This window comes from Teleopsis dalmanni, chromosome X (genome assembly GCF_002237135.1).
Source record: "Teleopsis dalmanni isolate 2A chromosome X, ASM223713v2, whole genome shotgun sequence".
NCBI classification, from domain to species: Eukaryota; Metazoa; Arthropoda; class Insecta; order Diptera; family Diopsidae; genus Teleopsis; species Teleopsis dalmanni.
In genome coordinates this window covers 48,491,804-48,516,157 of record NC_051848.1, presented here as the reverse complement: position 1 = coordinate 48,516,157, position 24,354 = coordinate 48,491,804, and the positions used below count along the sequence as shown (strand labels likewise).

The window sequence follows — 24,354 nt, the reverse complement described above, 5'->3', positions numbered from 1 at the left end:
AAATATATTGATTATACAGAGTATTACGGAGTATTAATATTAAATATTTGGCAATAAAATGGGCGGGAGCAGGACTATTGTATCTAAAAGTTTCATTTGCCACATTGAGATTATGTATTATAACAAAAATAATATCAGATCTGCTTAAATAAGTTTTGTTATTTTATATATTATTTAAATTTTTATTTAAATAAATTTTATTTAAATAAATTTTTATTTATTTTCATTTTCTTGAATTAAATAAAAAACTTTACAAGTATATTAAAAAATTATTCTTTAAACATTATAAAAAATCGTATATTTTTTTTAAAATCATATAATCAAATTTAATAAATATGCAAAAAATTGCATTTTAAAAAATTACGTACTCGTTCAATAGACAACGACTTGTTGCATAGTTTTTGGCGTTTAGTAAAAAGTCTACATTCGAGTAAGTTCAGTGAAAATAACGATTATAGCGCTATTTATTATATAAAGATTGTGCTAAGTTTTTTTTGTCTTTCTTAGAAATATTTTAACATTTTTACATATTGCGCCCCTTGCCAAAACAAAAAATGTTAGTTCCAAATTCAACCTCACAAAAAAAAACTATATGAGATTTCGGAAAGATATCCGTTAGTTACTGTTAGGGAGTTAGAGAAGATAACATAATTTAACGCAACACTTAACACAGTCCCATTGACCTGTAGACTGAAGAGTGAAAGGCATATTGGCATGCAGTTGGTAAGGCGAAGAACCAATGCAGTATGGTTTATACCGGATCTAAAACACTGGCTAAAAAAAGACTTCGGCATGCGTAACTACTATCCCACTCAGTTCCTGTCTGAACATAGATATTTCAACAGCTACTTCTACCGCATGCGCAAAGTAGAATCAGTGCCCGAACGAGAAGCACTAGCAGCGCAAGTTGGTGTCTTCTCTCCAAGGACGGTGACAGAAGTAATACTAACGCTGTGCCCTGGTAGGACAAGGTCTCTAGGAATGAGGAGGAGTGGTTTAGTTCGTGCGAGTTGAGCACTTATTTTCCGGGGCGGGATTGTGGTCAATGCTCAGGAATTACCCTCTTCCTTGCCGCAAAAAAAAAGTATTAGATTTTTGAAGATTAAAGCCTTGGAGTTAGAGCAAAGTGAGAGAATATGCTTTATTTCAAAAAACTATTTGATTTCGAGAAGATAAATGGAAATGGAGTTGGAGAGAATATTTTATTTCAACATAGTACGAGATTTCAAGAAGGTTAGATTTAAAGAGGAGTTAGAGCGAATATTTTAACTCCACATAGTTTTGAATTTAAGTAATAGGTTAAGACACTCTTACACATTTCATGGAAAAAAAATTAAGCGTATTGAAATTGCTAAATCAGCGATTTCTTTGAAAAGAGTGCTTTAATTTAGATTAGGTTTAGTTCAATGCTGATTCTGACTTCATTTCCACGTAGCGTGCCTTTGGATCGATCGCCATTGTCTATATTATTCTCTGTAAGGCTAACTATAATGGTTAATATCAAAAAACTTAAACTCAATTATTTAAATTTGAGTACTTCAATACAGAAGTTGAAAATATATAGGACCACTTACTAAATAAAATTTGATTTTTAACAACTCAGAGTAAACTTGCTAGCAAACTAATTATATATATATTATATTTAAAAAAAAAACAATAATAAAACACTGATTTTGGTCCCTTTATTTCTACGTATTGTTAGTGCGATTTGAAACTTAAGGAAAGAGCGACAGTATACAAATAAATTAAAGTGACGTTCCAGAAGTGGTCAGAGTCACAAGTATCGCTCAAAATTCTCGTAAGATCTTGTTTGTTCACAAAGCAAGTAAATCAAGCGGGTTTCTCCAAGTTCACAAGAACTATTGGCTATAATAGGTTTCAATAAAAACAATATAATATAAGAGGTGAGTTTGGTCAATATACTGAAAGGCTCTTTTACAATTGCCACATATGTAATTCAGATATAAAGTTATAAGCAATTTGTAAATTAGATGAATATAGTGTGTATACTAAAACCTAAAGTTACGACTGTAACAAAATTTATTCAGATAGAAAGTAAAAGATGACATAAAAGTGGTGAATTGGGTGAGTATAATGAAAGCCACCTTTACAATTGTCAACATATAGATAATAATAAGAATTTCTAATGGATTGAATTTTGAAATTTTGGTAGATCTGTTTATTTTTTTTTTGGTTTGGGGCAGCTTATATTATATTGTATATTATTACACATAAATTTCTACATGTTTTATATAGTTCAATTTGTATACTATATATAAATTTTTTAATAAAATTTATAATTTCTTTATATAGTTGCAGTGTAAAAAGTACATAAACAGAAAAATACATAAAAAATTGTTATACATATAAAGGTCGTTTTTTAAAAATACGTTTTTTTCTTAGTTTCTTATAAAATCTTAATTATCTCGTAAATAACGTGGTAATAACAGCAAAATTACAGCTAATCCTATAGAGACGGCATTAAACTGTATAAACGAAGCATCACCGCAATAGGTGAATAATTCCTCCTGAAAAAATTAATAAGTAAATTAATAAATTAATTATAACAATGTTATTATGAATAAGTAATTTAGAAGTGAAAGTTATAGTCGCTTAGCAGACCCAAATAATGTACTAGCATAAGTAGTATTCTCACAAAAGTAAACTAACGCAAAAAAGTGAAGTAGGAACCGTCTTCTGAACATTTATAGTTCCTTGCAAATTGATGAATACGTCTAATTAGGAAAAATGTTAACCAACATGTTGGTATGGATTTAAAAATGAATAACATTTTATCATAAATAGTTTAATTAATTTTTAAAGCTAAGTTTTAATTAATATTAGTAACCATACCATAGGATGTTCCGTATAACATTCCTCGATTCGTCTGCGTTCGTAAAAACTCATATTTAATTTATAGCATGGGAATTCGGCATCATACTCTATTATCTGTGGTTCCGTAGTAAGTCGTACTCCTTTTGAAGGCATTAGCACATTGACTACCACTAGCAGTAAATTCGTATTAGGTATTTTTTTTAAATAGAATGGACGTGAATTGGGCATTTTGATGTAATCATTAATGCCCTCAAGAGAGTTAGGTTGTAAAGCATAAAGTGTAGATTTCATATCGCAAGGTGAGTAAACTGGTTCAGGTTCCGGTTCCTGAAAAATGAGTTCACCATCTTCGGTAATTTCCTTTGTTTTAGGTTGTTGACCAGCAAAAGTTTCGGGTACAGGTTCATAATCATCATCAATTTCATCAAAATATTCGAGAACTGAAAATAATGTAAAATAATAAATAAAGTAAATAATAAACTAATGAAATGTGGAAACGTGGAAAAGTGGTTGAAATTACTTACAAGGCGCACCATCGACCCACCATTGTATACGTGTATAATGCCAAAAAAGCTGTGTGACTAACCACTTCCAAGCCAAGCTAAAAAGTCGTATGGGCTATAAAAAATAAGTGAAAGAGAATGCATTAAATGTATTAGAGTCACTATATGCATAGATTTAAAGTTGAGTAAGGAGAAAAAATATAACGTATAGAAGTTAGGGAGATTAAGATAGGAAAAGAGAGAGAGATAAAGCGAAGTAGTGAAAGGCGATAAAAATTAATAATGAAAATACAGAAAAAAGTGAAGAAATAAAAAATAGATAAAACCAAAAAGAGAAAATAACGATAAATTATATAGGGACTAACACAAAGAGGCAGATATAGGGATATAGATTTACATATTTAATGTCCTCACAAAGTGCATAAAAATACCTACATGTAACAAAGAATGTGCTTCACTTGATGAGTCTGAACCTTCCGCGCACAATGCTTGATAATCATAGACATCTATGCTTTGAAATATATTTTTCTCCACCATTGCTTGCATAACATCACCTTGAAATTCTCCAAAGAATTTACCAGTGTGATTAATGTTGTGCGCTAATATAATATAGGCATTGTTGTCAATCACATAGCATTCATTTTCATCACTGTCACAAGTCTTGATGCAACCATTACACTATCGGATTAAGAAAAATTCGATGCATTAGGAGTAAGTTATGATTAAAGCTATATTAATATACTTGACTCAGACTTACATTATCAGCTGATGTTATATTAAAAAAACGTTCCAACATCAAGGCATGTGAAAATTGAAAACCTACTACACACGCCGGCGCTTCCTTCCCACCATCTCTTGGGAATATTGCATGCGATGCAGTAATTTTGAGTTCATTATCCTCCATCGGATCCTTAGAATGTTTTACTGAATACACAAAACTTTCTGTTGGCTCCTGATGATGTTGTAAAATGGCGCTTTTATACCAAGTTTCATCTATGGCTGTTGTGTGATAGTCACCAAACTCACGGTCAGTATCAACCTCGACTTCACCATAAATAAATTGCCAACGTGTTAATCCACTCATGGTGGCAACAAAACGAAGAGTGGCACCAAAACTTTCAATCAGTTTCCGTTCTTCATCGTTGGTAAATTTCCAATCACCATAACTGGAATTAGTGACTTTTGCATCAAATATTAGTAAATGCACTAATTCCTTGTTACAGTAGTAAGCATCATCCTCCAAGGTTTTACGTCCACAATTTACTACCAATAAATTTGTAAAGAATACACATACATAAGTAATATGTTTATATGTTTAAATCTTACATTCTTCTTCAGAATCAATTATGAATTCATCATCATATTGTTCGGACCACTTCCAGTCTTTTTGTATCATTTTTGCAAGAAAATGACGTAGTTCCCCTTCAGGTGTTTTGAATTCATGACCCTCAAGATAATGATATTTACAATAAACCCTGATAAGGAATAATTTTTACATTATACAAAACATTATGTTAAAATTGTAAACTAACCACTCTGGATGTATTTTCCAGTTTTCACCCACAAAAAATTCTGATATATTTACTTTCATATGTATATTCTTAAGCACTTCCTCGCCAACTTTAATCCAAGTCTTGCCGTATTCACTTGGTAGTACGATGCCAAGCGAAAACGGAGTATTTGGTAGTGGGGCAAAGAAATAATCCTGTTTTTCTTCCGAAACTCGACGCATTTTATCGTAATGAAACTTAACACTTATATCCTTAAATTCACCAGTCTGGTAGCGTACCATAGCACTACGTAACTCTAAAATGGAATCACCTGGTTCACGCGGCACATTATCCTCATACAAATGTTCAACCTCAGTAAAATCTATGCTATTGTAGTTTGGATTCATACGACCGCTAGGCTGTAAAAAACAGAAATTCAAAATACTATTGATAACAGTCTATTAATTACAAACTAATTCAAATTGCATGACAATAGGAGCTCGCACGCAGAAGAGGTTAAAAATGATACATAATTTGGTATTAGAGTTCAAATAATATGACGATGACAATTTACTGTAATGTGATTTGAACTGAACTATGCAGTACTATTTCACTACTTACACCTATAGGTCGTAAATCGGGATGCAAAAGCATGTAACCATTGTTTGAGACTACAAAGGAGTACCCATTCACACCGAGCTGTGGAAAATCACATATTTCTTGTTAACATTTAATACAGGAAAATGAAATTTTGCTGACCTTATAAGGTAAAGTTAGCTTATTTATATCCTCTACTGGCACATCTGTACCTGCTACGCCCAACAACCTAGCACGTTTTGTTCCGTTTATACTTCGATAGGTACGGTTAAAAGCTGGCACACCCACAGCTATCATGAGTCTCGTTTCTGTGCTATTTGCTTCGGCTTTATACTAAAGATATATACAAAAAAAAAAAATTTACTATTATTTTTTCACGAAAATGAAAAAAAAAATGTATTTACAGTTTTATCTGTAAAAGCATGTGTCCACGTGGGCGGATGTTCTTCATCTTGCAGCACTAATGGTGTTGCTATTACATCCACATACTTTAATACCTCTTCGTGCACCTCGTCCAAAGTTTGTACGTGTGAATAATAACCACGATTTAGGCAAGCCATCCATTGTATTTCTCTTACTTTCGTTACTTCTTTCCCCAGCAAGTAGGTAAAAATTCGTACACGCATATTCGACGTCCCGTTTTCACCGGTCCCCCAGTTATATTTTTCAAAAATTTCAGTCGTATTACCCGCAACACCATCGGTCACGAGCATTATTGCTTGATTGCAAGTGGATGTCTCATTGCAGCGACGTTGTATATAATACTGAAATAGTGTGAGCAAAAAAAAATTCAGTACATCCTTATGTATGTTATGTTCCTGATGAATTTTGAAAATATACGGACTAAATGCAAATGCTTTGGACTTGTTAAATATTATTCGATTTTAATTTAGCCAATATTTAAAAACTTATTAACTCACTTTTTTAAGTAACTTGAATGCTTTTTCGTATGCTACTGTAAGATTAGCAAAACCCTCTGGAGATAAATCTTCTAAAGCTTCATTGAAAACGTTGATATTTTCTGGTGTTGCTTGGACTAAGGCATCTTTAAAGCAAGGTATGATATCATCTACTGTAGCGGAGTAATTAAATATTGTAAAAAAGTCATTATTGGAGAAAGTATCCAAGATACTACGTATTGTAAATTTGGCAACATGATTACGAAAACCGGTCATTGAACCGGAGTTATCTAGTAATATAACAATATCTTTGGAACAAGTCGCAGTCTCAATATACCAGGAACGTTTTCGACAATCATATGTATCAGCATCATCGTCTTCATCACGCTCCTGCCACTGACTAGCTGGAAAATGTCGTAATATGCCAGTGTCAGAACCAAAGTATTGCCATGACAATGCAGGATCAGATTGATAATTTTGTTTAAATACCTCATCGAGTGTTTCGGACCACATTATTGTTTTAAGTACTTCCGGATCTAATACAAAATCGTTGCAAAAGATTTTACCATGAAATTTCTGTGAACATATGAAAAGCAAAAAAAATAACTCACTGCGATCATAAACATTGGAGGGTACATGGACGGAACTGTGCTCTGTATCCACTGAAATATTATAAAAATGTGTGTCAGGGTTTAATGTAAAATTTAGGTACATCCAAGCACGTTTCTGCTGCTGCTCTAATAACTGCTCTGCTGATTTACCATCAAACATCGAAAATTTGCTAGAATAATATTGAAAATATTCATTTGGAAATGTGTCATTAGCTTTAAATTCTTCATAAGCAGCTTCAGCTTTTTGTTGTATGCACTTGACTGCATCCATTTTACGAGACAACATTTCACCAACATTAGCTGTTATAGATTTTATAAGTTCAGTGCCATTCTTTAGTTCAACGCGTGCATTGTACTCTTTATATTTCTGCAGTGAATAAGGTATATGAGAAAAACACACAAAGAATATGCAATTATGGTAAGATAATATATTTAAGTTTCAATTAGATGCATTTAATAATCTATAGGTACTCACTGCCTTGATTTCTTGCGATTTTGTCATACGTTGCGCTAATTCCCATAACTCATCGCCAAACTGTATTGCCCACTTACCAACACTAGAAAAATTTAAGAAAAAAATTTAAATTCCTATTAGTTCTGTACTTAAAACTGATTTAAGCGAGTGAATATGTTCTTAAACTATAACATTTGTGTCAAGCTGTGATACACAGTATCCACAGTAGCCACAGTATTAACATTCTTTTATCTGAAAGAATGCTATTTAGTAAAGAAAACCTCAATGCTAAGAACAGGAAACTGATATATAACTAAATAATTTGTCCGTCATTTCTATATGGTTGTGTAGCGTTTAGCAAAGCTTCAAACACTCCTATTCATCAGTTAGAAATTGCACAAAGCCAGGCTCTGAGAATACTTTTCAAAGTTCCTTGGTACATTAGGACGAATGACATCCTTAGGGACCTCAAGATTGATCCCATCAAAAAATACATGAAGGATAGAGCCCTGAAATTATTTGCGAAATCTGACAGACTTGCTAACACCGCGTTATCAAATCTCAGAATGGTTACAGGGTCCTCGGGGAGGTATGTTGAGATACTAAGAGAAAAGTATATTAGCTAAAATGTAAACAACTACACATATATAAACATTCTTTTCATCGAAAGGTTTTAAGTATCTATCTTTCAGATTGATAATTTGAAAATATTATTATATTGAGGCTAGTTGAGTCAGTGCACCTGAGCACTTTTACTCTCTATTAACTGCGAGGTTTTTTCAAAACCACTCTTTGCGCCTTGACTGGATTATTGTTTATCACTTCATCAGACTAAGCAATAATTTACCTCAGATCTGCATACCTCCCCGAGGACCCTGTAACCATTCTGAGTTTCGACAACGCCCCTCGGTTTTCGTAAATAGTTGCAGGGCTCTGTCCTTTATGTATATTTTGATCGGATCAATCTTGAGGTCCCTGAGTATGTCATTCATCCTAATGTAACATGGCACCTTGAAAGGTCTTTTCAAAATTATTAATATTTTTAAAATTGATGTAGTTATACTAGTTTATAGCCAAAAATTTCCAAAGACGAGACCTATATTTTCTATAATAAAATTTTTCGTAGAATTCGAAAATTCAAAATGATTTTTTTTTCGTGTGTGTCTACTTTTTAGGTGTTTGTGAAAAACCGTTATTTTGATTTTTTTTAATACATCACTCTGCATATGTCCCGCCCCCATTGCCAGATATTCTATGCTATATTTTTCTTTGGATATTTTGTATCTCTTGACGCATTTTTTGGTCAATACAATTTTCTTAAAATAAATGAAAACAAAAGTGAAGCAGTAAACGATGTAAATGATGTCTTTGCTAATTGTAATACACAGAATAAATTGACACATTGTTCAAATACTGAAACAGACTTCAAAATCATTGATGAAACAATAAGCAGATCAACTGATATTGGGCACTATATTAATGTCGAAATTACTGATGATATTAAACGCTTATTAATTAATAATTCTTCCGACCACCAGAGATTACAAGAGCTATTTCCCAAGGATCCTATTCAAGAAAATAGAAGCTTCAATGCTTCATACTATAATTTAAAAACAAAATATGGAACAGTGCCACGACTTTGGTTATAACATACTCTTTAAAGTTATTGGATTCAGTATATTGTAAGCCGTCTAATCAAGCAAATCAATGTTTCAGTGTTCTGTATTTCGGGATTGGAAAAATTTGTCAGGAAAAATATAAATACATACATCTATAAAAATTAGTAGGCTGATTTCAATCAAATCAAATGGTGAACAGGTTTCGCTCCCAAAAATTATGTGTGTGAAGTTTCATTTGAAGAGTTCAAAAGCTGAGAGAGTAGTTTGAACTGAACAAGTATATATATACATATACTGATATATACTTTATGGTATTTTCGACTTTTCCTTTAATTCGTTGCGAAAATCTTGACATGCCTAATATACTCTTTTTACACTTTTTCGCCTAAAAAATATAGTTACGCCACTGCTGCGGACACTCTTGCGAGGACAGAATCTACCATTCAACTCTATGGAACGGAGCCATATTGTGGATTAAATAGGTCTCTAATTGAAAAATAGTTTTTAACCGAAACAAGTCGCTACTGGCACGACTGATTCCTTCCTACAGTTATGGTAAGGTATACTTCCTCAGCAGAACAAAGTTGGAGTTGCTGATGAGATATTTAACGGGTCACCACGAATTGCGTTATTTCCTGATCAAAATGGGATAAATTTTAATAAAAAGAGATAAATTGTCGGCACTGCGTAGAAGTAGACGTGACTTCCAGTCACATATTCTGTGATTGTTTAGCCTTGATCTGGGTCAAAAGAATGTCAGTGGATCGAGAATTACTTTCCACTTCTGATATTAGGAGGTTCTCAACAGTTGACATTTTGCTTTTCGTTCGATAAGCGGAATGTCTTCTGTTCGATTAGGGCTTGCAGCAGCACAAAAAATGAAATATGGTCACAGTGCTCCGTTAGGAGACGGTACCCTGTTTTTTCTGTTCTATTCTATTCTAACCCTATTATAAAAAATGCTCATTCTACTATTAATATATGCATTAAAATGCTATTTAATAACTTTTGTGTTAATAGGCCAAGTGTGTTATGTGTAAATATATTTGAACATCTGCAGAACTGGTGTCATACATTTAGAGCGAATTTTAATACATAAATAATTTACAATCTTTAATTTCTTTTACCTCGACCGTTACATTCAATGTTAGCAGAAAATCGCTAAAATATGAAAAGTACATCAGTTATATTACACATGTGTTTTTTAAATATTTACTCCAGTTCCCCATTTGTCTTTTATGAATTTAGGTCAGGTTTGTCTTAGTCACTCAATGTATAAGTCAGAATACCAGACTATGTTAGTGCAAACCAAGCGAAAGAGATAACACTTAAAGTAACTGCTAATATTTTATTTATTTAAAAAAGCATATATTAGAAATCGATATTAGATTCTGCAATAATTGTAGATAACTACTTGACTATCTGCTCTCCATACTGTCCACATATCAAATCAAAATTCTATCTTTCTATCTTATTGAAAGATATAACAATGCATCTTACATCTGGAAATCAAGAAGATTATATTTTTAAAAATGAAATATATAGAAGAAATTTTACAAAGAAGTTTTCGAGAAGTAGTAAACTACAACAACATAAATTCATTTTCATATTATTTTAATTAATTGAATTTTTGACTGACCATACAGCGGCTGGAGACAAGTTAGAGTAGTTTTTATTCCAAAAGCAGGTAGAACAGGCCATAGTACGGCTAAAGATTACAGACCCATCAGCCTTACTTCATTCTTACTTAAAACTATGGAAAGACTGATCGATGCTCACATCAGATCTTTACACAGTTTCGCTAAAATATCAAGGGCTCAACATGCATATCTCAAAGGTAAGTCCACAGAAACGGCACTACATGAGGTCGTCACTGTGGTGGAGAAATCTCTTGGATGTAAACAATTTACCTTAGCCGCCTTCCTGGATATAGAAGGAGCTTTTAATAACGTCAGTGTGGTAGCCATTCAGGATGCTCTCAGCGAAATGAACATCCCGGCCTGTATCTCCCGATGGATCGCTTCTATGCTTGGGTTTAGAATCATCAATGCGGAGATGGGCAATCTTAGCATTAGGAAGTGCGTCAGTAGGGGTACACCACAAGGGGGAGTGTTATCTCCCTTACTATGGATTTTAACAATGAACTCACTGCTTTTAAGGCTTAACCAGGGTGGAGTCAAAGCAGTAGCGTATGCGGATGATGTTGTCCTTCTGGTAACAGGCATGTTCCCTTCGGTGCTGAGTAGTATCATGGAGGGCGCTTTTCTGAACCTTAGTAAATGGGCCTCAAAGTGTGACGTAGGTGTTAATCCTTCTAAGACAGAACTGTTACTGTTTACCAAAAAATATAAAATTCCTAACTTTCCGCTGCCAAGATTAAATGGCCAAAGATTAACTCTTTCGCACAAAGTTAAGTATCTAGGAGTAATTCTTGACACAAAACTTAACTGGAAAGCCAACATCGACGAAAGAATTCGTAAAGCTTGTGTGGCTTTCTATGCGTGCAAAAGGATGTACGGCAAAAGCTGGGGATTGCAGCCCAAAGTGATTCTCTGGCTTTACACAGCCGTCGTTCGGCCAATATTAACATATGGATGTCTGGTGTGGTGGCCTTCATTGAACAAACAGTGCATTGTTCAAAGACTAACCAGAATGCAAAGATCTGCCTGTGTGGGAGCCACTGGGGCTCTAAGATCTTGCCCCACCAGTGCGCTCAATGTAATACTTAACTTGCTACCTATTGATATTTACATCAAGCAAGCTGCTACTCTCAGCGCGCAGAGGCTTAATGATCTAAACTGTTGGCGCTCGAGTGCTTTAGGACATGGTAATATCGCATCACTCTATCCGATAGATGATGTCAGGGTTTCAGACTACCTATGTCCTCGGTTACTATTCGATAATAACTTCGCCACCATAATTCCTTCAAGAGGAGATTGGGAGGCGGGTTTGCCTACAACTCTAGGAAAGATAGCGATCTACACCGACGGGTCTAAAATGGATGAGGGCGTTGGAGCCGGAATCTTTTCTACGGACCTAATGATTAGTAAATCATACCACCTCTCAGATTCCACCTCAATATTTCAGGCTGAAGTTTTTGCCATCCTTAGGGCATGTGTTCTTGCCTTAAATATGCGCCTTCACGGAAAAGAGGTCTGTATTCTAACTGACAGTCAGGCAGCTATTAAAGCTTTATCAGCAGTCTGTCTGTCATCAAGATTAGTAGAAGAATGTAAGGAAATTATTTCTGAACTAAGTGAGAGGTCCAAGGTTACTCTAGTGTGGGTTCCCGGGCATTCTAATATTGTGGGAAATGGGCGCGCCGACGAGCTTGCTAGGCTAGGCGCCTCTTCCACGGGTACCCCTATTTCGATCCCTGCCCCTGTCAGCTACGGGCGTAGGCTAATTTGTGACCATTTTTTGCGAAAGGCAAATAGTGAGTGGACCCTTACTCTGTCAGCAGCCAGGTCAAGGGCTACTTGGCCCATTTATTCCAAATATAGAACCTCTGACTTAATCTGTAGAAATAAATCTGAGGTTTCTAAGCTAGTATCTATCTTTACGGGTCACTGGTCCATAGGACGGCATGGAGCCAGACTTGGCCTTTCCTGTGGTACCTCATGTAGTGCGTGTCTACCAACACTTGAAGAAATGACACCAGAACACCTGATGTGTTTTTGTCCAGGTCTGGCCAGAACTAGGTTTAAGTTTCTAGGGGCCCCTTTCTTCAACTCACTTAGCGATATCTCCAGCATCAGCATTGGCCAGATTCTTGCCTTTGTTAATGCCTCTGGTTGGTTCTAGTTTGACTCTCTATCTACTACCCACTTTTACGGGGTTTTTGTGGACTCAAAACGGCTTTCATCCTTAGCTATTTGAGGAGGATTCGTCCTCCCTCCACCACAACTAACTAACTATACAGTTGTTTCGAGTATTGCCAAATACCCATAATCAGTGGTCTTGGAAATGTTCTTGTATTTAATTATTTGTAAATAATTTATATATATATATAAATTATATATATTATATTATATATATTATATAATAAATTATATATATAATATAATAAAATAATAATTAAAATAAAGTATATATGTATATATATATCATAAATCTATATATAGAATAATTCATATTGTCATTTAAACGATGGGATTTATCACAAATATTTTTTTTCATGCATCGTATGAAAATAATTGCGAAGGAAAACTTAATGTGAGATGATTATAACTTTGCTATCATCAAGACGTACATATATCACAGGCATGTGAACTGTGTTGTATTGTTTTTACTGAAAATATTACTATTGTGATCTACTGATAGAAAATATTTTAGTGGTTTTTATTTTTAAAGTTAAATGCTAAATATGCTATTCGCTCCGATCATCCTATATCATTATAGGTAGAATAAATTATGCATAAGACACAAATCATAGTAGTAGTCACCACATCACTAAGGTGTTCAAAACTAACCGTTATGGCATTAAAACCCTTTTTCGTATAGCTGGTCATGATGACCTCATAAAGTGATATAAGGATCGAGTTTTCGTGAAAGAATCACCGTTGAAATACGAACAATCGAATCATATTCCAAGAGTTTCATAAAATAATGTTTTTTTGTAGTTGTGATAAAAATTTAATTACATGCAATGCAGTTGTTTAAAATCAGGAGTGTTCGAAAAAAATCTCTAAAAATGATAACGGTTCTATGATGGAAGAGAATACTTACATCTTTCTATTAGGTGTGAAATATAGGATCATTCTTGGGAACTGTTTTATAATCGTCGGAGTTTTAAATATCGAAGCATATCATGACTTAAATTTTTATTACCAGTAATTGTTATGATATATGTGGAATATTTATTCCTTTAAAAACTAATGACAAGCTGCATTGATTATTCGTGATTTGAACAAATTTTTTGGCTTTTGGCTGAGAAATTTTGATATATCTACTGCAAGATCTCCTATAATTACTTAGTCAAAGTATTTCAATTTCTAAAATTTACATTTACTTACGCAAAACTGGTTTCAAAAGGGGAAAGTGAAAAGCATCAGCATTAGATTTTTATAGCTAAAACTCTGGGTTTACATAAGAAATGAATAATGGTTCCAGTCAAAAAAAAGATTAACAGTTTTTAAAGTATTGAAAAATAATATATTTTAATTGATTAAGAGAAGCTCAATATTTTTTTTATAAAAGTCTTATCAGTATTAAAATTTTATAAAAATTTATTTTATAAAAAAAAAATGTTTATTCTATTAAAAATTTTAAAAAGTTTATGTGACATGTCCGCAAATAAGACGTCAACAGCCTGACAATTTTAAGTCTCAATAAACCTAAAATACCAAAGGCGGTAAAAATGTCATTTAATTAAATTAACACGTCTGATGTCGAATAGTGTGCATAAGATACATTATCAACTAGAAGAAAATCCTCAAACTTAGACGTAAATGACTTACCACAAAAAGAAATGACTAACACTCAATCACACATATCCAAGCGTATTAACGCACAAACGCACAAACAAACAACTGAACACCGAATCAAGGAATTGACATAAACACATACATACACACATTCGTAGGTAAGATGTGTGTATGAAACGCCTACTCTAAAAATGACGTATAACGCAGACGAGCCCACCCCAGGCTACGCAACGCACACGAACAGCTGCTTTTTGTTTATAAACAAAGCCTAGAACAGTGCGAAGAGAAGGTGCGAAGCACTAAAGTTGGCAATGCCACATTTGTCAATGCAACAAGTAGAAAAATACACCAAAGCACAAAAGGCAGGAGAGAAAGAAAGAAGTGGGCCTGCTGTTCCATTCTCCAAACGTTTATTTACGTTTACGTTGTGCTTTTATTTGTGCAAAGCACATTTTTGGTATAGCTTTTTAATTGTGAATAATAAATACGTATTTTTACAAAATGAAATATTAAAAATATATGTAAACCTGTATGTGGTTCTGCAATTACAATATTGTTAATGTTAATGTGATATTAACATTTTTATATATATGTGAAAAATAGAATTATTCTTTTAAACGTGAATCTACACCACTAGTCAGTCTACTCAGGCCACTTGTGCTACTCGACCATTTTTTTTTGACAGCGTTGCTCTTTGTTATGTTCTTGACAGTTTCTAGCATGCTTCAGGGGTTTCTTTTCATTTCTATTGTCTTGATATTTTCTGCAGTGTTGTGTTAATGTTTCTGTTCTTACATTTCACTTGAATTTAATTATTATTATTTCTTTTTCATTAAAAGCCCATGAAATGCACACATGAAAACAATAAAAATACTCACGGGCGGACGGTTGCTGAGCTATAAAAATATTTTAGTGAAATATTTCGGAAATAATTCGCATATAAACAAACTGATTGAGGGCGATTGTGTTTATTTGCAGATTTTCACAAAGCTTTTTATTGGCTAATTCAACTGTAATAGAAATGGTTCAAAATCAATTATTTTTTCCTAAAATGGCGCAATCACATAATAAAATTTCATTACATTAAAATGAAATTACTCATACGTTAGATCAAGGAAATTAAATAACCAGAATGTGTTTTGCAAAAATATTACTCATATATTGTAAAATTTCTTTGTATATTGTTTTAGAAACATAAAGTGAAATGAATTATTTGGCTAAACCAACGGAGGCTGCCTGTGGTGCTTGGATTTTTGATAATAAAGGGTTAACTTTATCTTGGTACTGATTAATCAACACTGTGTCATTCAGTATGTGTAGAGTGAAATTGTCACTCAAAATATTATGAGTTTAGTAAATCAAAACTAGTGTGGAAATGTTTTCTATTTCTCAAACACCTTGCTGAAAGGAACAGGGTTCACTTAATATGGATCCCAGCGCACAGTGGATTTGAGGGAAACGAAAAATTAGATGAACTAGCCAGAAAAGAGACGGCCTCATATTATATTGGGCCACAACCATTTTGAGTTCCTTCATAAAGCTTTTTCAAACTTAAAATTAAGGAATGGCTTTAAAGAGCAGCTCAGACTGATTGGGATAATACAATTACCTGCAGACAAGCTAAAGAATTCATGCCGTACCGTTCAAAAGCTAGAACTAGGGAACTACTTATGCTGAATAGAATTAGCAACCGACTTGTCACAGGGTGTCTCACTAGACACTGGACTCACTGGACCTAACAATAATAAATACAGGATATATGAAACGAATTTTATAATTATATCAATTTCATATATTCGGTAGTGATTGATATTTAGAACTAAATAAATGTTCTAAGTTATTTTAGAATCAAGAAATCATAACGCCAACTTGCCAAGTTAGAAGTTACATATCATTATTAGCTCTGAAGTTTAATTTTATTCTATACTTCTAAGGTGGAATTTCTTTTGCCCAGTACTTCCTAAGTCTAATGCAGTTAGTTGTATGCACACTATAAGTTGAAATAATTTTTTAGGAATTATAAATCACTGTATTTGTATTACTTTTTTCGGGATTTGAAAAATAATACTCGCACATGACTAGCTAGAAATTTCTAAAAGGTTCTGGGGGAAGATACTTCAGTACTCATTTAGGAAAAAGAATGTTTACTGCTTATTTTATTTGGTATAAATATAATTTGACATTTATTTTAATAATATCTTTAAAAAATTATTTAAATTTATTTTAGATTATTGAGAAGATTATAACAATATTATTTGTAAACATTTTATATATTTACATTAAAATTCTCTCTACCCACTATAATTTGAATAAATTTTCTTTTTTTTTTAGTTTGTTTTTAATTTATCAGATTTTATCTCCAGGTTTTATTTTTTTTTTTGTTGTTAAGCTAATATATATAGCTATAAAAGAATTGAATATAAAAAAATATCTATGATCTAACTGCCGCAACTAAATTCACTGTTTATTTAAAGCGGTTTAGTTAAAAAAAATTTGTAAAAATAAATTTTAAGTAAATGTATCTTTCTACAGAATTTGTTATCGTAGAAAAATAAGTAAGTTTGACTTCTAGTATTTATAAAATCATATCTAATGATATGATATGAACATACTAATAATATGTTCCTCTGACTGAAATGTTGCTCATACGTTTCGTTGACCGGAGCGATATGTGATTGCAAAAATGTACTTATTGCTACTTATTGTAAACTGATAAACTTTGTCAAAGGTTCTAGATGATTTTAACTCTTCGATTTTTAATAATACGTTAGCACAATGGGCATATAAGTTTAAGTGTATCCCCCTGGGATCGCCGGTATAACCTAACCTAACCTATTGTAAACTGTTCCAATTAATTTATTATATATGCGGCATTTTTTATCTAACTGATAAAGCGTGTAATGAATATATATAGAAATTAGATTCATCAATATGACTATGTATGTTATGTCGTATGCTATGACATTATAAAATATTTTAATTGTTAATGAATACTGGCCACTTAGTATCATATTTACTTAATTTGAGTTTTCGTGCAAAAATAGTTCGTGCGAGTACATTGTAAAAATTTCCTGGCGATTATCTTTCTAAAGTAGTAATTTAAGTAGTAAGCGTTACTCCATGATAAGATGAATCAAATTAGTCTCTCTAGTGTTTAGCAAACTTTTAAATCTTTTCATTTTGAAGTCAATGCAATTTTTTGAATCAAGCTTGTAAATGGATAAAACAGTTTGAGTATATTGATTGCAGTTCTTAAATTTAAATACTAATTTTAGCTATAATTATTATTATTATCATTGACATGTTCTAATATTACATCCATAAGGGGTAAATTAAGAATTTAGTCTATTTACATATTTACATTTCCACAAATCTTGATTTCAAGCTATATGTCTTAACTAATTAAATGTTTTATTCGTTTTCTTATTAACGCTTCTATGCAATGTCATCTTGGGGCGTCCTCTGTTTCTAGCACCTTTGGGGTTCCAAAGGTTCCGGGTGTATCCAATCCACTTGTATTTCCTGCGCACTATTTCTTTCTCAATAGGGATTTGTTTAGATATTTGCCACAAATAAGCGTACGTGGCCACCAAATACCGACTATATTTCGTAAATATCTATTTACAAATGTATGTAGTTCACAAATCGTCTCTGGTTTTAAGTGCCTTGTTTTGCTGCCGTAGATTAGCACTGACTGGACTCAGGAATTAAATATTTGAATTTATTGTTAATCGTCTTATTGTTGTATTTGATTATTAATACTAGCTTTCGCTATTCTTTTTTAATATCTGTATCTGTTTCACCGTCAGTTGTTAGTGTACTTTCAAGATACTCAACGTATCTGCTTCAAAGTCTTCTATGGGTTCCCCGTATATTTTAAACTGATTGCTGTTATGTGAGTTTAGGCGCATAGATTTAGTTTTTGTGGTGTTCTTTTGAAGGCGGATTTTTGTAGAGTCGCTAGCTACGGTCATAAGTCTCTCTTGTATCTCATTATATATGTTGCTAAATGGGGTCACATCATCAGTGTAGGTCAGATTACCTAGTTTTCAAATAAATACCCGCTTCATTAAAGCTCTCGTATATCAGGTTGAGAGCCGTGATAAAAAGTGTTATTATTTTGGCTATAATAAATAATATTTATAGTATAGCAAAAAACTATCTATAAACTAAAATTTTTGAATCGTTTTGCTTTGTAAGGAAAATTCCAAATTAGAAATGTGAATGGATTTGTTAGTTGAAAACTTCATAATTTAAGTAGACTGAATGACGAAACACTTACATACGGTGTGATATTATTATTATGACATATTCTATAAATTACAATTATAATTTAAGAACTTAGTTTATTCACATAAACTTTTTAAATATTTCTTATACGCGCTAATGCTCTGAACACGCTGAATGATTTGTTCATTTCCTTGCTTATCGATCTTCGCCATGTACTTTTTGGTCTTCCACGATTCTTTCTACCCTGTAGATTCCATAATAATGCTGAGTGTGATTTTGAGATTAGCGAAGGCATATCTAGCTTTCCGAAGACTATTGGGTATGTCTTCTGAAGTACTACCTTCTGTTGTTATAATGCTGCCGAGGTAATTAAACTTTCCTACATTTTCCACGATCGTATTGTTTATTGTGAGCTGGGAGGTGTAAGGCGTGTTGATACGCCTGGATTTTGTCTTAGCAATATTAGTGTTAAGATCCACTGTTGCATATTTAGTTGTGAGATCTGTAATTTGCATATTAGCGTGCATGTTAGAGATCAAGGCCACATTATTGCCATATTCCAAATCGGATAATCTATTTCTTATTCCCCAGTTAATTCCAAATCGTCTGTGTCTAGGGTCTCCATTACTGCCGTTATCCAATGTAGTAACGAAAAGAAGTGGCGAAAGCGCACAATCCTGCCTTACACCACTGGATGATGGAATTAAATCGCTCAGTGCACCATTGTGTAGGTCCTTTATAGCTGTGTGTAGTATAGTGATAGTTAAAAATTTGATTTGTTGAAAAAAAATTAAAACGCAAGATTACTAAAGTTATTTAATGATAAAAGTGGCCTCAGTTTTCTTATATCACAAATTCTTTTTCACTAACGGTACTATTAGGTATATTTATGAAGTCTTCAAATTATTAACTATTCTATACTATAGTTACTATAAATTATAGTAAATAAAGTTATTGTGATTATTACTCATCTTTTGTATTTGAAATATGTCATGTAATCTACTTTGGTATTCTTTAATGTGATTAGTATGTAAAACATTTTACTCCTTAGCAAGTTTTTCGCATTTTATGTGTTTCATAAAATGCTTTAAAGTTTTAAAATAAATTATTATAAAGTTTATTATTTTATGTTGATTTTATATAGAGCAAACATAAACTTAAACAAATGCCATTTAATACAACTATTAAAAAGGATTTCCCCAAATTTATTGTTATTGTCAAATTTGACCATATATCATACAATTCAACTATAAATGAACTAAATACTTGAATATACATATGTATATATATATATGTATAAACACTTAAATAGAACACATCAAAGATATCACAAAATGTTGAACTAAATCACCCAAAGGCACAAAAATAAAAAAAGAACCATGAGCGAAAAAACATTAGAAAATAGTCTACCACATTTAATCGGAATTTTTATATATTCACAAATATATATGTATATTTAAATATATATTATTTATATATATATAGTATATGTGTATACATGTGTTGATTATATTAATGATGAAATTACATATATACATTGACACATGTAATCTAAATATTCGCACCAGCAAAGTTATTTTAATAGATTAAGACTACCATTTTCGTAGTAAAAGCTTAAGTAAGTGCAGAAATTCGCTTTGATGACGGGTTGTGAGTTGATGAAAATGGGACTAATGTCGATTATATGCAAATTGAGTGACCGAATATTAACACATTAGCGTGCTCATATAGAGGGTGTAGCGCTATTTTGCATACTACCTGTAAACCACTCAATGATTACGATAGTGTTCTGCTTCGATGAGTTTATTTATGCGTATATATATATATGAATATACATTGCAGTATATACAAATATTATATTTATAAAACCTTTATTCTATTAATACGAGAATGCGCCCGTCTCAAAAAAAGGACATTTTCGTAGTATAATAAAAATCTTTTATTATTTGTTCGTCCTTCAAAAACTCATTTGTGACCTAAATCTAAACAAAAATAAATTCCAAAATTGTATTAATGATTTTAAGTATCTTCAATCCCTTTAAAAGAGATTAGTAGTGGTGATGCAGCTAAGCCATGCAAGCTTCTATTAAAATAAAGTGATTTAATTGAAAATAATTTTTGGTTCAATATGTTAAAACAATATGAATGCCCTTATGAGCTTATTGTGTATTCTTAATGTGAGACTGTCTTCGACAGTGAGACTAACTATCAAGTAATATTTATAAAAATGTCTTAACATTAACATAAAGAATAAAGTCCTTAAATTATTTACGAAAACTGGCAGACTTACCAACACGGCGTTATCGAGTCTCAGATTGGTTACAGGGTCCTTGGGGAGGAATGAAGATCTGCGATCAATTATTACTTAGTCTGTTGAAGTGATAAACAATAATTCAGTCAAAGCGTAGAGAAGGGTTATGAAGAAATCTCGCAGTTAATAGAGAGTAAATCTGCTCAAATGCACTGACTCAACTAGCCTCAACATAATAATAAATAAAAATAATTATTTAAAGTTAGATAATAGGACCAGTAATTAACACAATCCAAATCACTTATTGGTATCTATAACAATAAGGGATTACAGAATTGTATGAACCTATCAAAAGAAAAATTTAGAATCATCACAGGAATCCTAACAGGGCACTGTAAACTAAAATACCACCTTATGAGACTGGGTATACGTACGGATACAAACTGTAGATTATGTGAAGAGAATGAGGAGTTGGGCACGCATTTACTGTTAGAATGCCCTTCACTAATGCATATAAGTAATAGGCTTCTGGAAATGTGTATTCTTACGGAAGAGGCAATAAAACTATGTAAAGTAGGTTCTGTACTACTTTTTATTGCCGTAACATGGCTTAGAGACCTACTCTAAACCCAGAAGGGGGCACAATAGAATCGACGGTTGCAGTGCCATATCCCCTAACAATAATAAAAATAGATAATAGAATATTTTAACTATAGAACATTGAACGAAAACTATATCCAACATATTGGAAGAAAAAAATTTTGTGTATTTTGATTAAACATTGTTTTTTTAAAAGAAAAATCTTATAAAACTCAGCATATATCTGAAAAGTTTGCTCTAACAAATTAAATTATTTTTTTAGTGGTTGATTGTGTATGAACATCTCTCATTTGATTGATCATAAAATAAAGTTCAAGGACATAGCTAACTTGTTAAAAAGGTAGAAAGGTATTTTAGAGCCATATGATCCACTGTTTGTACATAAAGAAGATTTGAACTGACTCCTAGGTGTACCTAAAGTAGATCAAAAATAATGTAGTGTTGGTGATTCCGGGCGCTGGTTACAGTCATGTAAGATGACCGTATATTGGGATATAATACTTTACATTGACAAAATAAAAACTTTAAATTCATATATTATATTAAATTATTGGTGCATTTTCAGAAAGTAATACCAAAAAAAGGACTGGCATGCCATAACATAATGTGCTCGGTGAATGCTCTAGAAAAAAGTGCTATTACACTAAAATAGTGTATAGTATCAGAAATTATGATTATGATTTGATCTCTAGCGACTATTTACAACTTGCAGATCTAAAAAGGACAAGAAAAGAAATCTTATGCCAATAAGGATGATAAGGTGTTAAACAATAAAGACTAAGAAATGTGAAAGAAGTGTTAAAAGGAGCTTAATCTAGATAGATGTGTATTTGATTCCTGCTGATGAAAAACGCGTCAGCGGAGCTCTGTATCTTTAGTCGAAGGAACAAGGGAACAATAATATGTTAGCGATTGATCGAGCTGGCTGGCGGAGGCTACTCGACGCAGCCAAGGACAATTCACGGCTGTAATGACGAACTAAGTAAGTAAATATGTACTCGTTTGTATTAAAAGTTGGCATCTAGAATCTAGACCACTACATCTTTTAAGGACATATACTTTGTATGCTTGGGTAAAATTCTCCTGAATTCAGAAAAACTGAATTCTTAGTATTATCGGTTGTATATTATAGAATTAAAATAAAAATTTTAATTATCCGTTAAAATTCCTTAGTATTATACATATGTGTACTTATAACTGAAAAAAAAGAAAACAAACAATCACGGAATCTCCCCAGTACCCTCTCTGATAACTTCATTCAAGCCTTGCGCTACAAACCCCCTCAAGACTTGTTCCACTATTTCGATAAGTGCGACCGTAATCTCCACACTATGCCCGTTTATAATCTCAGCTTTCGTGATCCCAGCACAAAGTTTATCGCTAGTCTCACTCGCGCCTATGTGCTTTAATCTCATCTCCTTCACCGTCACCCTATTTCCCTAATTTACGCCCCTGCTTTCTGGCTTAGATGAACCTAGCTCGTTAGGTATTAAGCCTATATGTTCACATCTTTCTTCCCTGATTACTAGAATGAAGTTTACTCAATGCTGTGGAAATCTTCTCCATTCCTAAGAGGTGGTTTTAGTAGATTTAAGTCTCACACTGTAGCTTTCGATGCTTTCCATCTACTGCAGAAAAAAAAAAAGCTCAAACCATCACAGAAATGTATGTATTTTGTTAATACATATAAACGAAATTGACAAAACATTTATTCCAAATGAAGTCAAGAATGCCTCAAGCAGTATCTATACATTAAAATACTTTTCTTATTTCCATACATGAATCCTTCTGCAACAGTGAAAAATGCACTTAGGTTTGACGACAACCTGTTGTTGGTCGAATCGACTTATCGTTTGCGATGATAACAAATGCAATATACATCTGAGCATTATGTATCCGTATAATTATTAATTAATAATATAATATACATATATAAATAATTTATTTATTATTCGTTAAATAAAGTTAAATAAGTTAAATAAGTCAATTGGCAGATTGAGCACTTACGCTTCATCCTCGGGAGTGGCCTTTACCCTAGACGTTGTTGGCAGGCATAACAGTTGAAACAGCAAGAATACGGTCAAAATGACAGAGAAATGTGTCATCAACTTATAGCATGTAAATAACATTTTTTTAGCATTTTCTTTTCAGTTTTTGTTAAACCCTTTTCCTAACGATTATTTAATGTGCAATGTTGTTATTGTTATTATTGTTGCTGTTGTTTTTAACGCTGCCTTTATAATTATTTCAAGCGGACTTATGTTTTCTGTTGTTTTGTTGCTGTATTTTTATTCTTGTAGCGCTGTTTTTGTCGCTGTTTTTGTTGCTGTTTTAGTTGTTGTTGTTATTATTGTTTTTATTGTTATTACTCTGGTGGGGTTTAGTGACTGCATTAACACATTTGGTTTTCGCTATTGCGAATTTTTATAATTAAAATGAAAATAATTACTATGGCTGTTGTTGTTGGTTTTATTATATTAAATAATAATTGTGCCTTTGTTTTTTTTTTTTTTTGTTTTTGCGTTTTTATAACTTATATCTGCTTGTAATTATAATGTTGACATTTTGTTAAAATTTTATCTTATTTTGGTATAACATTGGGTGGAGCCTTTCACATATGTTTGTTGTTATTGTTAATTGTTTGGGTTTTAAACGTTACATCAATGTAACGTATATAACATTTTAAAATAATATTTTATGAAACAAATTTTTTATGAAACAATCACAGTTTGATTAAAAATAATTCATTTCGGAAGAACAAAAACAAAAACAAAAACACCTCATCTGCAATTGTACAAATTTCACATAGAAACTAATGAACTAACGAACTAACGAAATC

The 24,354-nt window shown here is 32.4% G+C and overlaps 1 protein-coding gene across 1 annotated transcript; it reads right to left on the bottom strand.

Annotated features, from left to right (window-relative positions):
• Positions 1-2,378: 2,378 nt before the first annotated feature.
• LOC119688014 (voltage-dependent calcium channel subunit alpha-2/delta-3) lies at positions 2,379-24,000 on the bottom strand. Its single transcript, XM_038102619.1, has 14 exons — positions 23,523-24,000; positions 7,411-7,492; positions 6,936-7,302; positions 6,346-6,860; positions 5,830-6,189; positions 5,588-5,758; positions 5,450-5,527; positions 4,871-5,247; positions 4,665-4,813; positions 4,096-4,601; positions 3,774-4,016; positions 3,360-3,453; positions 2,854-3,275; positions 2,379-2,528 (listed from the first exon to the last, which is right to left on the bottom strand). Exons 1-14 carry the CDS (start codon positions 23,642-23,644, stop codon positions 2,418-2,420), a joined length of 3,597 nt encoding a protein of 1,198 aa, XP_037958547.1. The 5' UTR covers positions 23,645-24,000; the 3' UTR covers positions 2,379-2,417.
• Positions 24,001-24,354: the final 354 nt, after the last annotated feature.

Excerpts from the sequence above, each read along its gene's own strand:
- LOC119688014 (XM_038102619.1), bottom strand. The coding sequence starts at position 23,644 with ATGTTATTTACATGCTATAAGTTGATGACACATTTCTCTGTCATTTTG. Across the intron at positions 7,303-7,410 it reads AATCGCAAGAAATCAAGGCA|AAATATAAAGAGTACAATGC; the intron begins GTGAGTACCTAT and ends TATTCACTGCAG. Across the intron at positions 4,814-4,870 it reads TGGAAAATACATCCAGAGTG|GGTTTATTGTAAATATCATT; the intron begins GTTAGTTTACAA and ends ATTCCTTATCAG.